We start from the raw sequence: 21,147 nt of genomic DNA, 5'->3' as shown, positions 1-21,147 counted from the left end.
CCGGGGACCTGAGCGGGGAAGCGACACATGCAGGATATCGGGTGCAGGATCTTAGTGACTCCCCGCACAGCGCATTATACACGGACAATGCACTTACATGCACCAGGCAGAAGAAGGTGAACTCCAGGGACCTGAGCGGGGAAGTGACACATGCAGGATATCGGGCGCAGGATCTTAGTGACTCCCCGCACAGCGCATTATACACGGACAATGCACTTACATGCACCAGGCAGAAGAAGGTGAACTCCAGGGACCTGAGCGGGGAAGCGACACATGCAGGATATCGGGTGCAGGATCTTAGTGACTCCCCGCACAGCGCATTATACACGGACAATGCACTTACATGCACCAGGAAGAAGAAGGTGAACTCCAAGGACCTGAGCGGGGAAGAGACACATGCAGGATATCGGGCGCAGGATCTTAGTGACTCCCCGCACAGCGCATTATACACGGACAATGCACTTACATGCACCAGGAAGAAGAAGGTGAACTCCAAGGACCTGAGCGGGGAAGAGACACATGCAGGATATCGGGTGCAGGATCTTAGTGACTCCCCGCACAGCGCATTATACACGGACAATGCACTTTTGTGTCCTATCTGCAGACAGCATATTATAGAGCAGAAGGAGCAGAGCACTGTGTACTTTGTATTTAATGATTAAGGCAGTTCAATCAGCAATGTCGATCTCCCTTGTATGACCATGCATAGAGTTATTAATCTGGTACATTAGTTATAACTGTAGTGTTACATAGGACTGCAGGACACATCTACTACATGATCTGTACTCAGAGATATCACTGTGTTATCTGTGCTGTTACATAGGACTGCAGGACACATCTACTACATGATCTGTACTCAGAGATATCACTGTGTTATCTGTGCTGTTACATAGGACTGCAGGACACATCTACTACATGATCTGTACTCAGAGATATCACTGTGTTATCTGTGGTGTTACATAGGACTGCAGGACACCTCTACTACATGATCTGTACTCAGAGATATCACTGTGTTATCTGTGCTGTTACATAGGACTGCAGGACACATCTACTACATGATCTGTACTCAGAGATATCACTGTGTTATCTGTGCTGTTACATAGGACTGCAGGACACATCTACTACATGATCTGTACTCAGAGATATCACTGTGTTATCTGTGCTGTTACATAGGACTGCAGGACACATCTACTACATGATCTGTACTCAGAGATATCACTGTGTTATCTGTGGTGTTACATAGGACTGCAGGACACATCTACTACATGATCTGTACTCAGAGATATCACTGTGTTACCTGTGGTGTTACATAGGACTGCAGGACACATCTACTACATGATCTGTACTCAGAGATATCACTGTGTTATCTGTGGTGTTACATAGGACTGCAGGTCACATCTACTACATGATCTGTACTCAGAGATATCACTGTGTTATCTGTGGTGTTACATGGGACTGCAGGACACATCTACTACATGATCTGTACTCAGAGATATCACTGTGTTATCTGTGGTGTTACATAGGACTGCAGGACACATCTACTACATGATCTGTACTCAGAGATATCACTGTGTTATCTGTGGTGTTACATAGGACTGCAGGACACATCTACTACATGATCTGTACTCAGAGATATCACTGTGTTATCTGTGGTGTTACATAGGACTGCAGGTGACATCTACTACATGATCTGTACTCAGAGATATCACTGTGTTACCTGTGGTGTTACATAGGACTGCAGGACACATCTACTACATGATCTGTACTCAGAGATATCACTGTGTTATCTGTGGTGTTACATGGGACTGCAGGACACATCTACTACATGATCTGTACTCAGAGATATCACTGTGTTATCTGTGCTGTTACATAGGACTGCAGGACACATCTACTACATGATCTGTACTCAGAGATATCACTGTGTTATCTGTGGTGTTACATAGGACTGCAGGTCACATCTACTACATGATCTGTACTCAGAGATATCACTGTGTTACCTGTGGTGTTACATAGGACTGCAGGACACATCTACTACATGATCTGTACTCAGAGATATCACTGTGTTATCTGTGGTGTTACATAGGACTGCAGGACACTACTACATGATCTGTACTCAGAGATATCACTGTGTTATCTGTGGTGTTACATAGGACTGCAGGACACATCTACTACATGATCTGTACTCAGAGATATCACTGTGTTATCTGTGCTGTTACATAGGACTGCAGGACACATCTACTACATGATCTGTACTCAGAGATATCACTGTGTTATCTGTGGTGTTACATAGGACTGCAGGTCACATCTACTACATGATCTGTACTCAGAGATATCACTGTGTTATCTGTGGTGTTACATGGGACTGCAGGACACATCTACTACATGATCTGTACTCAGAGATATCACTGTGTTATCTGTGGTGTTACATAGGACTGCAGGACACATCTACTACATGATCTGTACTCAGAGATATCACTGTGTTATCTGTGGTGTTACATAGGACTGCAGGACACATCTACTACATGATCTGTACTCAGAGATATCACTGTGTTATCTGTGGTGTTACATAGGACTGCAGGACACATCTACTACATGATCTGTACTCAGAGATATCACTGTGTTATCTGTGGTGTTACATAGGACTGCAGGTGACATCTACTACATGATCTGTACTCAGAGATATCACTGTGTTACCTGTGGTGTTACATAGGACTGCAGGACACATCTACTACATGATCTGTACTCAGAGATATCACTGTGTTATCTGTGCTGTTACATAGGACTGCAGGACACATCTACTACATGATCTGTACTCAGAGATATCACTGTGTTATCTGTGGTGTTACATAGGACTGCAGGTGACATCTACTACATGATCTGTACTCAGAGATATCACTGTGTTACCTGTGGTGTTACATAGGACTGCAGGACACATCTACTACATGATCTGTACTCAGAGATATCACTGTGTTATCTGTGCTGTTACATAGGACTGCAGGACACATCTACTACATGATCTGTACTCAGAGATATCACTGTGTTATCTGTGGTGTTACATGGGACTGCAGGACACATCTACTACATGATCTGTACTCAGAGATATCACTGTGTTATCTGTGCTGTTACATAGGACTGCAGGACACATCTACTACATGATCTGTACTCAGAGATATCCCTGTGTTATCTGTGCTGTTACATGGGACTGCAGGTCACATCTACTACATGATCTGTACTCAGAGATATCACTGTGTTATCTGTGGTGTTACATAGGACTGCAGGACACATCTACTACATGATCTGTACTCAGAGATATCACTGTGTTATCTGTGGTGTTACATAGGACTGCAGGACACATCTACTACATGATCTGTACTCAGAGATATCACTGTGTTATCTGTGGTGTTACATAGGACTGCAGGTGACATCTACTACATGATCTGTACTCAGAGATATCACTGTGTTACCTGTGGTGTTACATAGGACTGCAGGACACATCTACTACATGATCTGTACTCAGAGATATCACTGTGTTATCTGTGCTGTTACATAGGACTGCAGGACACATCTACTACATGATCTGTACTCAGAGATATCACTGTGTTATCTGTGGTGTTACATAGGACTGCAGGTGACATCTACTACATGATCTGTACTCAGAGATATCACTGTGTTACCTGTGGTGTTACATAGGACTGCAGGACACATCTACTACATGATCTGTACTCAGAGATATCACTGTGTTATCTGTGCTGTTACATAGGACTGCAGGACACATCTACTACATGATCTGTACTCAGAGATATCACTGTGTTATCTGTGGTGTTACATGGGACTGCAGGACACATCTACTACATGATCTGTACTCAGAGATATCACTGTGTTATCTGTGCTGTTACATAGGACTGCAGGACACATCTACTACATGATCTGTACTCAGAGATATCCCTGTGTTATCTGTGCTGTTACATGGGACTGCAGGTCACATCTACTACATGATCTGTACTCAGAGATATCACTGTGTTATCTGTGGTGTTACATAGGACTGCAGGGCACATCTACTACATGATCTGTACTCAGAGATATCACTGTGTTATCTGTGGTGTTACATAGGACTGCAGGACACATCTACTACATGATCTGTACTCAGAGATATCACTGTGTTATCTGTGCTGTTACATAGGACTGCAGGACACATCTACTACATGATCTGTACTCAGAGATATCACTGTGTTATCTGTGCTGTTACATAGGACTGCAGGACACATCTACTACATGATCTGTACTCAGAGATATCACTGTGTTATCTGTGGTGTTACATAGGACTGCAGGACACATCTACTACATGATCTGTACTCAGAGATATCACTGTGTTATCTGTGGTGTTACATAGGACTGCAGGACACATCTACTACATGATCTGTACTCAGAGATATCACTGTGTTATCTGTGGTGTTACATGGGACTGCAGGACACATCTACTACATGATCTGTACTCAGAGATATCACTGTGTTGTGTGTGGTGTTACATGGGACTGCAGGTGCCCTGTCTCTGGCAGTGTGTGTAGCCCCGTGTACGCAGTTGGCTTGTGTCTTGATGCTGACCAGGTGTCCCCCGTCTGCTGCAGCACATCGCGTCCTTGTGTAAATCTCTGCGTTCTGCCTCCTCTCAGCTGTCAGGTTCCGCCCTGTGACCCGCGGCGCAGGATTCCCGTAAAGTCTTGTACGGTTTTTTTTCACTCCTCATGTAACAAATGTTTCCATGTAAACAATGGGGGGCGTCAGGAATTCTGTGAGTGGCGGGGGCCTGAACGCTCGGTGACCTGGGGCCCGGCCGTGCATATGGCGAGATTTATCGGACGCTCCCCGTATGACGCGGCGGCCGCACTTCACGCTCCTATTGACTTGGGGTATTAAAGAATCCTAATCCCGTGGTCTCCGGCCGGGACAATGGGGGCGATTGGCTGCGGCAGACTTCATCCTCATAGTGGGGTCCTTTGTGAGTCTCCAGTGACCATTACAAGCCCATTCGGGGGTCTCGGCGCAGCTGGTTCTTAATTCTCTGGGGCCTTTGTGATGCAGAACGGGGCCCCGCAGGGGGGGCTGCGGATTAGTGGCCACAATGACACTGACAGGCTCCTCACCTCCATTCATACATTGTATCCAGCGCAGAATGAGCCCCACTGCGCTGCAGTGGATGGATGTGACCTCAGCGCTGAGGTCGGCGCTTTCCTGCTACACTGCTCCAAAAAGTCACCGCAGATCGCAGGTCTGCACCGTCAGCGCAACATACGCAGGTCACAGGCTCCACCCTCCGGAGGGGGAGACGTAAACGCTTAAATGTGCTCAAAACGTAAGACAAGGGGCGAGAGGAGTCTGACCTGTCTATGGCCTCATTCACACAGGCGCCATTCCACCTCCACATGTATATAGCGGTATATGGCGGTATGTGTGTACCCTGCAGGATACATGTATATGGCGGTATGTGTGCACCCTGCAGGATACATGTATATAGCGGTATATGGCGGTATGTGTGCACCCTGCAGGATACATGTATATAGCGGTATATGGCGGTATGTGTGTACCCTGCAGGATACATGTATATAGCGGTATATGGCGGTATGTGTGTACCCTGCAGGATACATGTATATAGCGGTATGTGTGTACCCTGCAGGATACATGTATATAGCGGTATATGGCGGTATATGTGTACCCTGCAGGATACATGTATATAACGGTATATGGCGGTATGTGTGCACCCTGCAGGATACATGTATATAACGGTATATGGCGGTATGTGTGCACCCTGCAGGATACATGTATATAGCGGTATATGGCGGTATGTGTGCACCCTGCAGGATACATGTATATAGCGGTATATGGCGGTATGTGTGTACCCTGCAGGATACATGTATATAGCGGTATATGGCGGTATGTGTGTACCCTGCAGGATACATGTATATAGCGGTATATGGCGGTATGTGTGCACCCTGCAGGATACATGTATATAGCGGTATATGGCGGTATGTGTGCACCCTGCAGGATACATGTATATAGCGGTATATGGCGGTATGTGTGTACCCTGCAGGATACATGTATTTACCGGTATATGGTGGCATGTGTGTACCCTGCAGGATACATGTATATAGCGGTATATGGCGGTATGTGTGTACCCTGCAGGATACATGTATATAGCGGTATATGGCGGTATGTGTGTACCCTGCAGGATACATGTATATAGCGGTATATGGCGGTATGTGTGTACCCTGCAGGATACATGTATATAGCGGTATGTGGCGGTATGTGTGTACCCTGCAGGATACATGTATATAGCGGTATGTGGCGGTATGTGTGTACCCTGCAGGATACATGTATATAGCTGTATATGGCGGTATGTGTGTACCCTGCAGGATACATGTATATGGCGGTACATGTGCACCCTGCAGGATACATGTATATAGCGGTATATGGCGGTATGTGTGCACCCTGCAGGATACATGTATATAGCGGTATATGGCGGTATGTGTGCACCCTGCAGGATACATGTATATAGCGGTATATGGCGGTATGTGTGCACCCTGCAGGATACATGTATATAGCGGTATATGGCGGTATGTGTGCACCCTGCAGGATACATGTATATAGCGGTATATGGCGGTATGTGTGCACCCTGCAGGATACATGTATATAGCGGTATATGGCGGTATGTGTGCACCCTGCAGGATACATGTATATAGCGGTATATGGCGGTATGTGTGCACCCTGCAGGATACATGTATATAGCGGTATATGGCGGTATGTGTGTACGCTGCAGGATACATGTATATAGCGGTATATGGCGGTATGTGTGTACCCTGCAGGATACATGTATATAGCGGTATATGGCGGTATGTGTGTACCCTGCAGGATACATGTATATAACGGTATATGGCGGTATGTGTGCACCCTGCAGGATACATGTATATAGCGGTATATGGCGGTATGTGTGTACCCTGCAGGATACATGTATATAGCGGTATATGGCGGTATGTGTGTACCCTGCAGGATACATGTATATAGCGGTATATGGCGGTATGTGTGTACCCTGCAGGATACATGTATATAGCGGTATATGGCGGTATGTGTGTACCCTGCAGGATACATGTATATAGCGGTATATGGCGGTATGTGTGTACCCTGCAGGATACATGTATATAGCGGTATATGGCGGTATGTGTGTACCCTGCAGGATACATGTATATAGCTGTATATGGCGGTATGTGTGTACCCTGCAGGATACATGTATATGGCGGTATGTGTGCACCCTGCAGGATACATGTATATAGCGGTATATGGCGGTATGTGTGCACCCTGCAGGATACATGTATATAGCGGTATATGGCGGTATGTGTGCACCCTGCAGGATACATGTATATAGCGGTATATGGCGGTATGTGTGCACCCTGCAGAATACATGTATATAGCGGTATATGTGTACCCTGCAGGATACATGTATATAGCGGTATATGGCGGTATGTGTGCACCCTGCAGGATACATGTATATAGTGGTATATGGCGGTATGTGTGCACCCTGCAGGATACATGTATATAGCGGTATATGGCGGTACGTGTGCACCCTGCAGGATACATGTATATAGCGGTATATGGCGGTATGTGTGTACCCTGCAGGATACATGTATATGGCGGTATGTGGCGGTATGTGTGTACCCTGCAGGATACATGTATATGGCGGTATGTGTGTACCCTGCAGGATACATGTATATGGCGGTATATGGCGGTATGTGTGTACCCTGCAGGATACATGTATATAGCGGTATATGGCGGTATGTGTGTACCCTGCAGGATATAGGTATATGGCGGTATGTGTGCACCCGGCAGGATACATGTATATGGCGGTATGTGTGTACCCTGCAGGATACATGTATATAGCAGTATATGGCGGTATGTGTGCACCCTGCAGGATACATGTATATAGCGGTATATGGCGGTATGTGTGTGCACCCTGCAGGATACATGTATATAGCGGTATATGGGGGTATGTGTGTACCCTGCAGGATACATGTATATAGCGCTATATGGCGGTATGTGTGTACCCTGCAGGATACATGTATATTGCGGTATATGGCGGTATGTGTGTACCCGGCAGGATACATGTATATGGCGGTATGTGTGTACCCTGCAGGATACATGTATATAGCGGTATATGGCGGTATGTGTGTACCCTGCAGGATACATGTATATAGCGGTATATGGCGGTATGTGTGCACCCTGCAGGATATATGTATATGGCGGTATGTGTGTACCCTGCAGGATACATGTATATAGCGGTATATGGCGGTATGTGTGTACCCTGCAGGATATATGTATATAGCGGTATATGGCGGTATGTGTGTGCACCCTGCAGGATACATGTATATAGCGGTATGTGAGTACCCTGCAGGATACATGTATATGGCGGTATGTGAGTACCCTGCAGGATACATGTATATAGTGGTATATGGCGGTATGTGTGCACCCTGCAGGATACATGTATATAGCAGTATATGGCGGTATGTGTGTACCCTGCAGGATACATGTATATAGCGGTATATGGCGGTATGTGTGTACCCTGCAGGATACATGTATATAGCGGTATGTGTGTACCCTGCAGGATACATGTATATGGCGGTATGTGTGCACCCTGCAGGATACATGTATATAGTGGTATATGGCAGTATGTGTGTGCCCTGCAGGATACATGTATATAGCGGTATATGGCGGTATGTGTGTACCCTGCAGGATAAATGTATATAGCGGTATATGGCGGTATGTGTGTACCCTGCAGGATACATGTATATAGCGGTATATGGCGGTATGTGTGTACCCTGCAGGATACATGTATATGGGGGTATGTGTGTACCCTGCAGGATACATGTATATAGCGGTATATGGCAGTATGTGTGCACCCTGCAGGATACATGTATATAGCGGTATATGGCGGTATGTGTGCACCCTGCAGGATACATGTATATAGCGGTATATGGGGGCATGTGTGTACCCTGCAGGATACATGTATATAGCGGTATGTGTGCAGCCTGCAGGATACATGTATATAGCAGTATATGGGGGTATGTGTGTACCCTGCAGGATACATGTATATAGCGGTATGTGTGCACCCTGCAGGATACATGTATATAGCGGTATATGGCGGTATGTGTGCACCCTGCAGGATACATGTATATAGCAGTATATGGGGGTATGTGTGTACCCTGCAGGATACATGTATATAGCAGTATATGGGGGTATGTGTGTACCCTGCAGGATACATGTATATAGCGGTATATGGCGGTATGTGTGTACCCTGCAGGATACATGTATATAGCGGTATATGGCGGTATGTGTGTACCCTGCAGGATACATGTATATAGCGGTATATGGCGGTATGTGTGTACCCTGCAGGATACATGTATATGGCGGTATGTGTGCACCCTGCAGGATACATGTATATAGCGGTATATGGCGGTATGTGTGTACCCTGCAGGATACATGTATATAGCGGTATATGGCGGTATGTGTGCACCCTGCAGGATACATGTATATAGCGGTATATGGCGGTATGTGTGTACCCTGCAGGATACATGTATATGGCGGTATGTGTGCACCCTGCAGGATATATGTATATAGCGGTATATGGCGGTATGTGTGTACCCTGCAGGATACATGTATATAGCGGTATATGGCGGTATGTGTGCACCCTGCAGGATACATGTATATAGCGGTATATGGCGGTATGTGTGCACCCTGCAGGATACATGTATATGGCGGTATGTCTGTAACCCTGCAGGATACATGTATATAGCGGTATATGGCGGTATGTGTGCACCCTGCAGGATGCATGTATATAGCGGTATATGGCGGTATGTGTGCACCCTGCAGGATACATGTATATAGCGGTATATGGCGGTATGTGTGCACCCTGCAGGATACATGTATATGGCGGTATGTCTGTAACCCTGCAGGATACATGTATATAGCGGTATATGGCGGTATGTGTGCACCCTGCAGGATACATGTATATAGCGGTATATGGCGGTATGTGTGCACCCTGCAGGATACATGTATATAGCGGTATATGGCGGTATGTGTGTACCCTGCAGGATACATGTATATGGCGGTATGTGTGCACCCTGCAGGATATATGTATATAGCGGTATATGGCGGTATGTGTGTACCCTGCAGGATACATGTATATAGCGGTATATGGCGGTATGTGTGCACCCTGCAGGATACATGTATATAGCGGTATATGGCGGTATGTGTGCACCCTGCAGGATACATGTATATGGCGGTATGTCTGTAACCCTGCAGGATACATGTATATAGCGGTATATGGCGGTATGTGTGCACCCTGCAGGATGCATGTATATAGCGGTATATGGCGGTATGTGTGCACCCTGCAGGATACATGTATATAGCGGTATATGGCGGTATGTGTGCACCCTGCAGGATACATGTATATGGCGGTATGTCTGTAACCCTGCAGGATACATGTATATAGCGGTATATGGCGGTATGTGTGCACCCTGCAGGATATATGTATATAGCGGTATATGGCGGTATGTGTGTACCCTGCAGGATACATGTATATAGCGGTATATGGCGGTATGTGTGCACCCTGCAGGATACATGTATATAGCGGTATATGGCGGTATGTGTGCACCCTGCAGGATACATGTATATGGCGGTATGTCTGTAACCCTGCAGGATACATGTATATAGCGGTATATGGCGGTATGTGTGCACCCTGCAGGATACATGTATATTGCGGTATATGGCGGTATGTGTGTACCCTGCAGGATACATGTATATAGCGGTATGTCTGTACCCTGCAGGATGCACACGCCGACAATGGGGGGGAACACAGCCAGATGGGGTATCTGCGTACAATGCACAGTGAATGACCCCCTTTGGATTACATGCACATTGCCCATGTGTTATAGTAAGGCCCCTGTCACACACACTTACCGCATCGGTTATCCACACGTATCTGCCCGCTGCCGCACGTCTCCTGGTTTTCTGGCGATCGGGGCGTCTTCTTTGTCACCTCAAAGTCCTTCCCCGACAGCCGGATGTGGAAGTGCTCCTTGCCGATGGCTTTGCGCAGCGTCCGGATCGTCTTGCGCAGTCTCTTCTCCGCTCTCCCACGCACACAGCTGAGGCTGCAGGTCTCTGCAAATGGAAGAAGGGAGTTACACAAGTCCTGGCGTCCTGAGAGGTCGGCAGTACAAGGTAATAACACCGGGCCCAGCACAGAGAGGCCCCCCCACCCCACCCACAGGAGACAAAACAGGAGATACTTGTGACGAGACGCAGAAGCCGCGAAACCTTCCACCAACCAACCTGTCACCTCCCTGAGGTCCAGCTCCAGCTCCAGCTGAGCCGTCATTACGGTCTCCTTGGCAGGCGCCTTGCGTCCGCTCGGGCGTCTCTTACACGTGATGTTGACGAAGGAGAGGCTCTCGTAGACGTGGGACTGTCTCTCTGCGCAGGGGAGAAGAAAGATACAACATCTATCCCTCTCTGTTATCAGCCGGATTATTACAGGCACCTCCAGACTCTCCCAAATACATGTTTACCTTCTAAGATTCGGCTCATTACTGCGACTGTCTGATCCCCGAGCCTGGATAATAAATATTATAATACCTGCAGCATTACATACCTCACAGGAGGACGTAATAAACCCATCAGTGATCTCTCCCTCTTATAACGCTCCAGTACTGATATAACCTGCAGATATTACATCACATGTGACTGATCTCCTCCTCTTATAACGCTCCAGTACTGATATAACCTGCAGATATTACATCACATGTGACTGATCTCCTCCTCTTATAACGCTCCAGCACTGATATAACCTGCAGATATTACATCACATGTGACTGATCTCCTCTTATAACGCTCCAGCACTGATATAACCTGCAGATATTACATCACATGTGACTGATCTCCTCCTCTTATAACGCTCCAGCACTGATATAACCTGCAGATATTACATCACATGTGACTGATCTCCTCCTCTTATAACGCTCCACTACTGATATAACCTGCAGATATTACATCACATGTGACTGATCTCCTCCTCTTATAACGCTCCAGTACTGATATAACCTGCAGATATTACATCACATGTGACTGATCTCCTCCTCTTATAACGCTCCAGCACTGATATAACCTGCAGATATTACATCACATGTGACTGATCTCCTCCTCTTATAACGCTCCAGCACTGATATAACCTGCAGATATTACATCACATGTGACTGATCTCCTCCTCTTATAACGCTCCAGCACTGATATAACCTGCAGATGATATTACATCACATGTGACTGATCTCCTCCTCTTATAACGCTCCAGTACTGATATAACCTGCAGATATTACATCACATGTGACTGATCTCCTCCTCTTATAACGCTCCAGCACTGATATAACCTGCAGATATTACATCACATGTGACTGATCTCCTCCTCTTATAACGCTCCAGCACTGATATAACCTGCAGATATTACATCACATGTGACTGATCTCCTCCTCTTATAACGCTCCAGTACTGATATAACCTGCAGATATTACATCACATGTGACTGATCTCCTCCTCTTATAACGCTCCAGCACTGATATAACCTGCAGATATAACATCACATGTGACTGATCTCCTCCTCTTATAACGCTCCAGTACTGATATAACCTGCAGATATTACATCACATGTGACTGATCTCCTCCTCTTATAACGCTCCAGCACTGATATAACCTGCAGATATTACATCACATGTGACTGATCTCCTCCTCTTATAACGCTCCAGTACTGATATAACCTGCAGATATTACATCACATGTGACTGATCTCCTCCTCTTATAACGCTCCAGCACTGATATAACCTGCAGATATTACATCACATGTGACTGATCTCCTCTTATAATGCTCCAGCACTGATATAACCTGCAGATATTACATCACATGTGACTGATCTCCTCTTATAACGCTCCAGTACTGATATAACCTGCAGATATTACATCACATGTGACTGATCTCCTCTTATAACGCTCCAGTACTGATATAACCTGCAGATATTACATCACATGTGACTGATCTCCTCCTCTTATAACGCTCCAGTACTGATATAACCTGCAGATATTACATCACATGTGACTGATCTCCTCTTATAACGCTCCAGTACTGATATAACCTGCAGATATTACATCACATGTGACTGATCCCCTCCTCTTATAACGCTCCAGTACTGATATAACCTGCAGATATTACATCACATGTGACTGATCTCCTCCTCTTATAACGCTCCAGTACTGATATAACCTGCAGATATTACATCACATGTGACTGATCTCCTCCTCTTATAACGCTCCAGTACTGATATAACCTGCAGATATTACATCACATGTGACTGATCTCCTCTTATAACGCTCCAGTACTGATATAACCTGCAGATATTACATCACATGTGACTGATCTCCTCTTATAACGCTCCAGTACTGATATAACCTGCAGCATTACATCACATGTGACTGATCTCCTCCTCTTATAACGCTCCAGTACTGATATAACCTGCAGATATTACATCACATGTGACTGATCTCCTCCTCTTATAACGCTCCAGTACTGCTATAACCTGCAGATATTACATCACATGTGACTGATCTCCTCTTATAACGCTCCAGCACTGATATAACCTGCAGATATTACATCACATGTGACTGATCTCCTCCTCTTATAACATCCTCATATTCGCAGTATATTCGGCAGATCCTTGATAACTATGGACTGAGGGTGAGACACTGTGCAGACACCGCAGCTCTCCTACATTGTAATTAACTCTTACACAATGAGGGTTTGGGGACGTGTTCATACCTGACAGTTTGTGCGGAGTGAGGGCCTGGTGCAGCTCCGTCCTCTTCGCCCTGCACGCCCCGTCATTCAGCTTAAAGGTGACACTGAGCCGCAGCGCGTCTATGATAGACAGAACACAGGATGTGATACACAGAGATCAGGCCTATGGCAGCGAGCGGCCCCATCACCTGCCTCCCCCCTCAGAACATCCCATAATGTAATGTATGCAGGTATTGTGTCTGCTGCGGGGGCCGCTCCTAGGACCCCCATCCTGCTGCAGCGTGTCTATGTGAGACAGAACACAGGATGTGATACACAGAGATCGGGCCTATGGCAGCGAGCAGCCCCATCACCTGCCTCCCCCCTCAGAACATCCCATAATGTAATGTATGCAGGTATTGTGTCTGCTGCGGGGGCCGCTCCTAGGACCCCCATCCTGCTGCAGCGCCTCTATGTGACAGAACACAGGGTGTGATACACAGAGATCAGGCCTATGGCAGCGAGCAGCCCCATCACCTGCCTCCCCCCTCAGAACATCCCATAATGTAATGTATGCAGGTATTGTGTCTGCTGCGGGGGCCGCTCCTAGGACCCCCATCCTGCTGCAGCGCCTCTATGTGAGACAGAACACAGGATGTGATACACAGAGATCGGGCCTATGGCAGCGAGCAGCCCCATCACCTGCCTCCCCCCTCAGAACATCCCATAATGTAATGTATGCAGGTATTGTGTCTGCTGCGGGGGCCGCTCCTAGGACCCCCATCCTGCTGCAGCGCCTCTATGTGACAGAACACAGGGTGTGATACACAGAGATCAGGCCTATGGCAGCGAGCAGCCCCATCACCTGCCTCCCCCCTCAGAACATCCCATAATGTAATGTATGCAGGTATTGTGTCTGCTGCGGGGACCGCTCCTGGGACCCCCATCCTGCCGCAGCGCGTCTATGAGACAGAACACAGGATGTGATACACAGAGATCGGGCCTATGGCAGCGAGCAGCCCCATCACCTGCCTCCCCCCTCAGAACATCCCATAATGTTATGTATGCAGGTATTATATCTGCTGCGGGGGCGCTCCTGGGACCCCCATCCTGCCGCAGCGCGTCTATGATAGACAGAACACAGGATGTGATACACAGAGATCAGGCCTATGGCAGCGAGCGGCCCCATCACCTGCCTCCCCCCTCAGAACATCCCATAATGTTATGTATGCAGGTATTATATCTGCTGCGGGGACCGCTCCTAGGACCCCCATCCTGCTGCAGCGCCTCTGTGTGAGACAGAACACAGGATGTGATACACAGAGATCGGGCCTATGGCAGCGAGCAGCCCCATCACCTGCCTCCCCCCTCAGAACATCCCATAATGTTATGTATGCAGGTATTGTATCTGCTGCGGGGACCGCTCCTGGGTCCCCCATCCTGCCGCAGTGCGTCTACGATAGACAGAACACAGGATGTGATACACAGAGATCGGGCCTATGGCAGCGAGCGGGCCCATCACCTGCCTCCCCCCTCAGAACATCCCATAATGTAATGTATGCAGGTATTGTGTCTGCTGCGGGGACCGCTCCTAGGACCCCCATCCTGCTGCAGCGCGTCTATGTGAGACAGAACACAGGATGTGATACACAGAGATCGGGCCTATGGCAGCGAGCAGCCCCATCACCTGCCTCCCCCCTCAGAACATCCCATAATGTAATGTATGCAGGTATTGTATCTGCTGCGGGGACCGCTCCTAGGACCCCCATCCTGCTGCAGCGGGTCTATGTGAGACAGAACACAGGATGTGATACACAGAGATCAGGCCTATGGCAGCGAGCAGCCCCATCACCTGCCTCCCCCCTCAGAACATCCCATAATGTAATGTATGCAGGTATTGTATCTGCTGCGGGGACCGCTCCTAGGACCCCCATCCTGCTGCAGCGGGTCTATGTGAGACAGAACACAGGATGTGATACACAGAGATCGGGCCTATGGCAGCGAGCAGCCCCATCACCTGCCTCCCCCCTCAGAACATCCCATAATGTAATGTATGCAGGTATTGTATCTGCTGCGGGGACCGCTCCTAGGACCCCCATCCTGCTGCAGCGCCTCTATGTGAGACAGAACACAGGATGTGATACACAGAGATCGGGCCTATGGCAGTCCCGGGTTACATACAAGATCGGTTCTGTAGGTTTGTTCTTAAGTTGAATTTGTATGTAAGTCGGAACTGTATATTTTATAATTGTAACCCCAGTTAAAAAAATTTTTTGGTCTCTGTGACAATTGGATTTTAAAAAAGTTGGGTTGTCATTAGCACCAGGAGTAACAATGAAGCTTCATTACAGACGCCTGATAACTGGAATAGATGTTTATAGTAGCCTAAGGATAAAGTACAGGAAATTACCAACATCCAGAAGTCCGTTTGTAACTAGGGGTCGTCTGTAAGTCGGGTGTTCTTAAGTAGGGGACCGCCTGTATAAGGGGCCGCTGTCCTCACTGCCACAGACAAGGGGCGACCATCAGCAAAATTCAATTCATATTAAATCAAGGTCCTTATAAGAAATAATGTAACGACTTATCAAAGCTCTAACCCCTCCCCCCCATCTGAGGTCAGAGGTCAAGGGAGAGCGGTGGGGGAAGCGAGTCACAGAAACTAGGACTCCACCCACTTCCTGCTCCCATAGAAGTCTATAGGTGATGTCACTGCTCCCCCTCCCTGCACAAGTCACAGAGCATGCCCACTACCCTCTCCCATAGAAGTCTACATGTGATGTCACTGCTCCCCCTCCCTGCACAAGTCACAGAGCATGCCCACTACCCTCTCCCATAGAAGTCTACAGGTGATGTCACTGCTCCCCCTCCCTGCACAAGTCACAGAGCATGCCCACTACCCTCTCCCATAGAAGTCTATAGGTGATGTCACTGCTCCCCCTCCCTGCACAAGTCACAGAGCATGCCCACTACCCTCTCCCATAGAAGTCTACAGGTGATGTCACTGCTCCCCCTCCCTGCACAAGTCACAGAGCATGCCCACTACCCTCTCCCATAGAAGTCTAATTGATGTCACTGCTCCCCCACCCAACACAAGTCACAGAGCATGCCCACTACCCTCTCCCATAGAAGTCTATAGGTGATGTCACTGCTCCCCCTCCCTGCACAAGTCACAGAGCATGCCCACTACCCTCTCCCATAGAAGTCTATAGGTGATGTCACTGCTCCCCCTCCCTGCACAAGTCACAGAGCATGCCCACTACCCTCTCCCATAGAAGTCTATAGGTGATGTCACTGCCCTCTCCCTGCACAAGTCACAGAGCATGCCCACTACCCTCTCCCATAGAAGTCTATAGGTGATGTCACTGCTCCCCCTCACAACACAGGTCACAGAGCATGCCCACTACCCTCTCCCATAGAAGTCTATAGGTGATGTCACTGCTCCCCCTCCCTGCACAAGTCACAGAGCATGCCCACTACCCTCTCCCATAGAAGTCTATAGGTGATGTCACTGCTCCCCCTCCCTGCACAAGTCACAGAGCATGCCCACTACCCTCTCCCATAGAAGTCTATAGGTGATGTCACTGCTCCCCCTCCCTGCACAAGTCACAGAGCATGCCCACTACCCTCTCCCATAGAAGTCTATAGGTGATGTCACTGCTCCCCCTCACAACACAGGTCACAGAGCATGCCCACTACCCTCTCCCATAGAAGTCTATAGGTGATGTCACTGCTCCCCCACCCAACACAAGTCACAGAGCATGCCCACTACCCTCTCCCATAGAAGTCTATAGGTGATGTCACTGCTCCCCCTCACAACACAGGTCACAGAGCATGCCCACTACCCTCTCCCATAGAAGTCTATAGGTGATGTCACTGCTCCCCCTCCCGACACAAGTCACAGAGCATGCCCACTACCCTCTCCCATAGAAGTCTATAGGTGATGTCACTGCTCCCCCTCCCTGCACAAGTCACAGAGCATGCCCACTACCCTCTCCCATAGAAGTCTATAGGTGATGTCACTGCTCCCCCTCCCTGCACAAGTCACAGAGCATGCCCACTACCCTCTCCCATAGAAGTCTATAGGTGATGTCACAGCTCCCCCAGTCACAGAGCATGCCCACTACCCTCTCCCATAGAAGTCTATAGGTGATGTCACTGCTCCCCCTCCCTGCACAAGTCACAGAGCATGCCCACTACCCTCTCCCATAGAAGTCTATAGGTGATGTCACTGCTCCCCCTCCCTGCACAAGTCACAGAGCATGCCCACCACCCTCTCCCATAGAAGTCTATAGGTGATGTCACTGCTCCCCCTCCCTGCACAAGTCACAGAGCATGCCCACTACCCTCTCCCATAGAAGTCTATAGGTGATGTCACTGCTCCCCCTCACAACACAGGTCACAGAGCATGCCCACTACCCTCTCCCATAGAAGTCTATAGGTGATGTCACTGCTCCCCCTCCCTGCACAGGTCACAGAGCATGCCCACTACCCTCTCCCATAGAAGTCTATAGGTGATGTCACTGCTCCCCCTCCCTGCACAAGTCACAGAGCATGCCCACTACCCTCTCCCATAGAAGTCTATAGGTGATGTCACTGCTCCCCCTCCCTGCACAAGTCACAGAGCATGCCCACTAACCTCTCCCATAGAAGTCTATAGGTGATGTCACTGCTCCCCCTCCCGACACAAGTCACAGAGCATGCCCACTACCCTCTCCCATAGAAGTCTATAGGTGATGTCACTGCTCCCCCTCCCTGCACAAGTCACAGAGCATGCCCACTACCCTCTCCCATAGAAGTCTATAGGTGATGTCACTGCTCCCCCTCACAACACAGGTCACAGAGCATGCCCACTACCCTCTCCCATAGAAGTCTATAGGTGATGTCACTGCTCCCCCTCCCTGCACAGGTCACAGAGCATGCCCACTACCCTCTCCCATAGAAGTCTATAGGTGATGTCACTGCTCCCCCTCCCTGCACAAGTCACAGAGCATGCCCACTAACCTCTCCCATAGAAGTCTATAGGTGATGTCACTGCTCCCCCTCACAACACAGGTCACAGAGCATGCCCACTACCCTCTCCCATAGAAGTCTATAATTGATGTCACTGCTCCCCCTCCCTGCACAAGTCACAGAGCATGCCCACTACCCTCTCCCATAGAAGTCTATAGGTGATGTCACTGCTCCCCCTCACAACACAGGTCACAGAGCATGCCCACTACCCTCTCCCATAGAAGTCTATAGGGTGATGTCACAGCTCCCCCAGTCACAGAGCATGCCCACTACCCTCTCCCATAGAAGTCTAATTGATGTCACAGCTCTCTCCCCTCCCTGCACATTTTTACCTTCTTCTGTGTCCCTCCCCATTTCATTTGATGACTGTCGGTCCCTCTTGTGACCTCTGCTGCAGAGCCAGGACCTGAGGACCAAGAGTGACCTCTGCTGCAGAGCCAGGACCTGAGGACCAAGAGTGACCTCTGCTGCAGAGCCAGGACCTGAGGACCAAGAGTGACCTCTGCTGCAGAGCCAGGACCTGAGGACCAAGAGTGACCTCTGCTGCAGAGCCAGGACCTGAGGACCAAGAGTGACCTCTGCTGCAGAGCCAGGACCTGAGGACCAAGAGTGACCTCTGCTGCAGAGCCAGGACCTGAGGACCAAGAGTGACCTCTGCTGCAGAGCCAGGACCTGAGGACCAAGAGTGACCTCTGCTGCAGAGCCAGGACCTGAGGACCAAGAGTGACCTCTGCTGCAGAGCCAGGACCTGAGGACCAAGAGTGACCTCTGCTGCAGAGCCAGGACCTGAGGACCAAGAGTGACCTCTGCTGCAGAGCCAGGACCTGAGGACCAAGAGTGACCTCTGCTGCAGAGCCAGGACCTGAGGACCAAGAGTGACCTCTGCTGCAGAGCCAGGACCTGAGGACCAAGAGTGACCTCTGCTGCAGAGCCAGGACCTGAGGACCAAGAGTGACCTCTGCTGCAGAGCCAGGACCTGAGGACCAAGAGTGACCTCTGCTGCAGAGCCAGGACCTGAGGACCAAGAGTGACCTCTGACCTTAAATGTTTCCTCACATATAATGCTACAACAACAAACGTCCATGTATTTTATCCGGTATTTGTGAAGTAATTATACGTGTGCTGAGTGTATGTATTTACCCGAGGCAGTGCTATGTAGGACCACCTTATCTGCAATAACAGGTCTTGGGGAGGGGGGGGGGGGGGGGGTCTCCCAGATGTACACATCTAGAGGCTGGAGGTTCCCCCATTCTTCTCTGTACATCTAGAGGCTGGAGGTTCCCCCATTCTTCTCTGTACATCTAGAGGCTGGAGGTTCCCCCATTCTTCTCTGTACATCTAGAGGCTGGAGGTTCCCCCCATTCTTCTCTGTACATCTAGAGGCTGGAGGTTCCCCCATTCTTCTCTGTACATCTAGAGGCTGGAGGTTCCCCCATTCTTCTCTGTACATCTAGAGGCTGGAGGTTCCCCCATTCTTCTCTGTACATCTAGAGGCTGGAGGTTCCCCCATTCTTCTCTGTACATCTAGAGGCTGGAGGTTCCCCCATTCTTCTCTGTACATCTAGAGGCTGGAGGTTCCCCCCATTCTTCTCTGTAGATCTAGAGGCTGGAGGTTCCTCCATTCTTCTCTGTACATCTAGAGGCTGGAGGTTCCCCCATTCTTCTCTGTACATCTAGAGGCTGGAGGTTCCCCCCATTCTTCTCTGTACATCTAGAGGCTGGAGGTTCTCCCATTCTTCTCTGTACATCTAGAGGCTGGAGGTTCCTCCATTCTTCTCTGTACATCTAGAGGCTGGAGGTTCCCCCATTCTTCTCTGTACATCTAGAGGCTGGAGGTTCCCCCATTCTTCTCTGTACATCTAGAGGCTGGAGGTTCCTCCATTCTTCTCTGTACATCTAGAGGCTGGAGGTTCCCCCATTCTTCTCTGTACATCTAGAGGCTGGAGGTTCCCCCATTCTTCTCTGTACATCTAGAGGCTGGAGGTTCCCCCATTCTTCTCTGTACATCTAGAGGCTGGAGGTTCCCCCATTCTTCTCTGTACATCTAGAGGCTGGAGGTTCCCCCATTCTTCTCTGTACATCTAGAGGCTGGAGGTTCCTCCATTCTTCTCTGTACATCTAGAGGCTGGAGGTTCCCCCATTCTTCTCTGTACATCTAGAGGCTGGAGGTTCCCCCATTCTTCTCTGTACATCTAGAGGCTGGAGGTTCCTCCATTCTTCTCTGTACATCTAGAGGCTGGAGGTTCCTCCATTCTTCTTTGTACATCTAGAGGCTG

General features: G+C 48.7%; 1 protein-coding gene across 3 annotated transcripts in view; it reads right to left on the bottom strand.

The window, feature by feature from the left end:
* Nucleotides 1–21,147, bottom strand: part of SCUBE2 (signal peptide, CUB domain and EGF like domain containing 2) — a 95,936-nt gene that overhangs the window by 20,188 nt on the left and 54,601 nt on the right. For 2 of the 3 annotated variants that reach the window (XM_072119140.1, XM_072119139.1), the window contains exons 15-17: nucleotides 13,904–14,002; nucleotides 11,377–11,517; nucleotides 11,002–11,205 (exon numbers count right to left, since the gene is read on the bottom strand). In XM_072119140.1, the coding sequence (XP_071975241.1) occupies nucleotides 11,002–11,205; nucleotides 11,377–11,517; nucleotides 13,904–14,002 (444 nt within the window). The remainder of the gene's footprint in view (nucleotides 1–11,001; nucleotides 11,206–11,376; nucleotides 11,518–13,903; nucleotides 14,003–21,147) is intronic. The other variant, XM_072119141.1, reaches the window with a different exon arrangement.

Source organism: Engystomops pustulosus, chromosome 7, assembly GCF_040894005.1.
Source record: "Engystomops pustulosus chromosome 7, aEngPut4.maternal, whole genome shotgun sequence".
Taxonomy (NCBI): domain Eukaryota; kingdom Metazoa; phylum Chordata; class Amphibia; order Anura; family Leptodactylidae; genus Engystomops; species Engystomops pustulosus.
The sequence above is the reverse complement of the archived record's forward strand: the minus strand, read 5'-3'. Positions and strand labels throughout refer to the sequence as shown.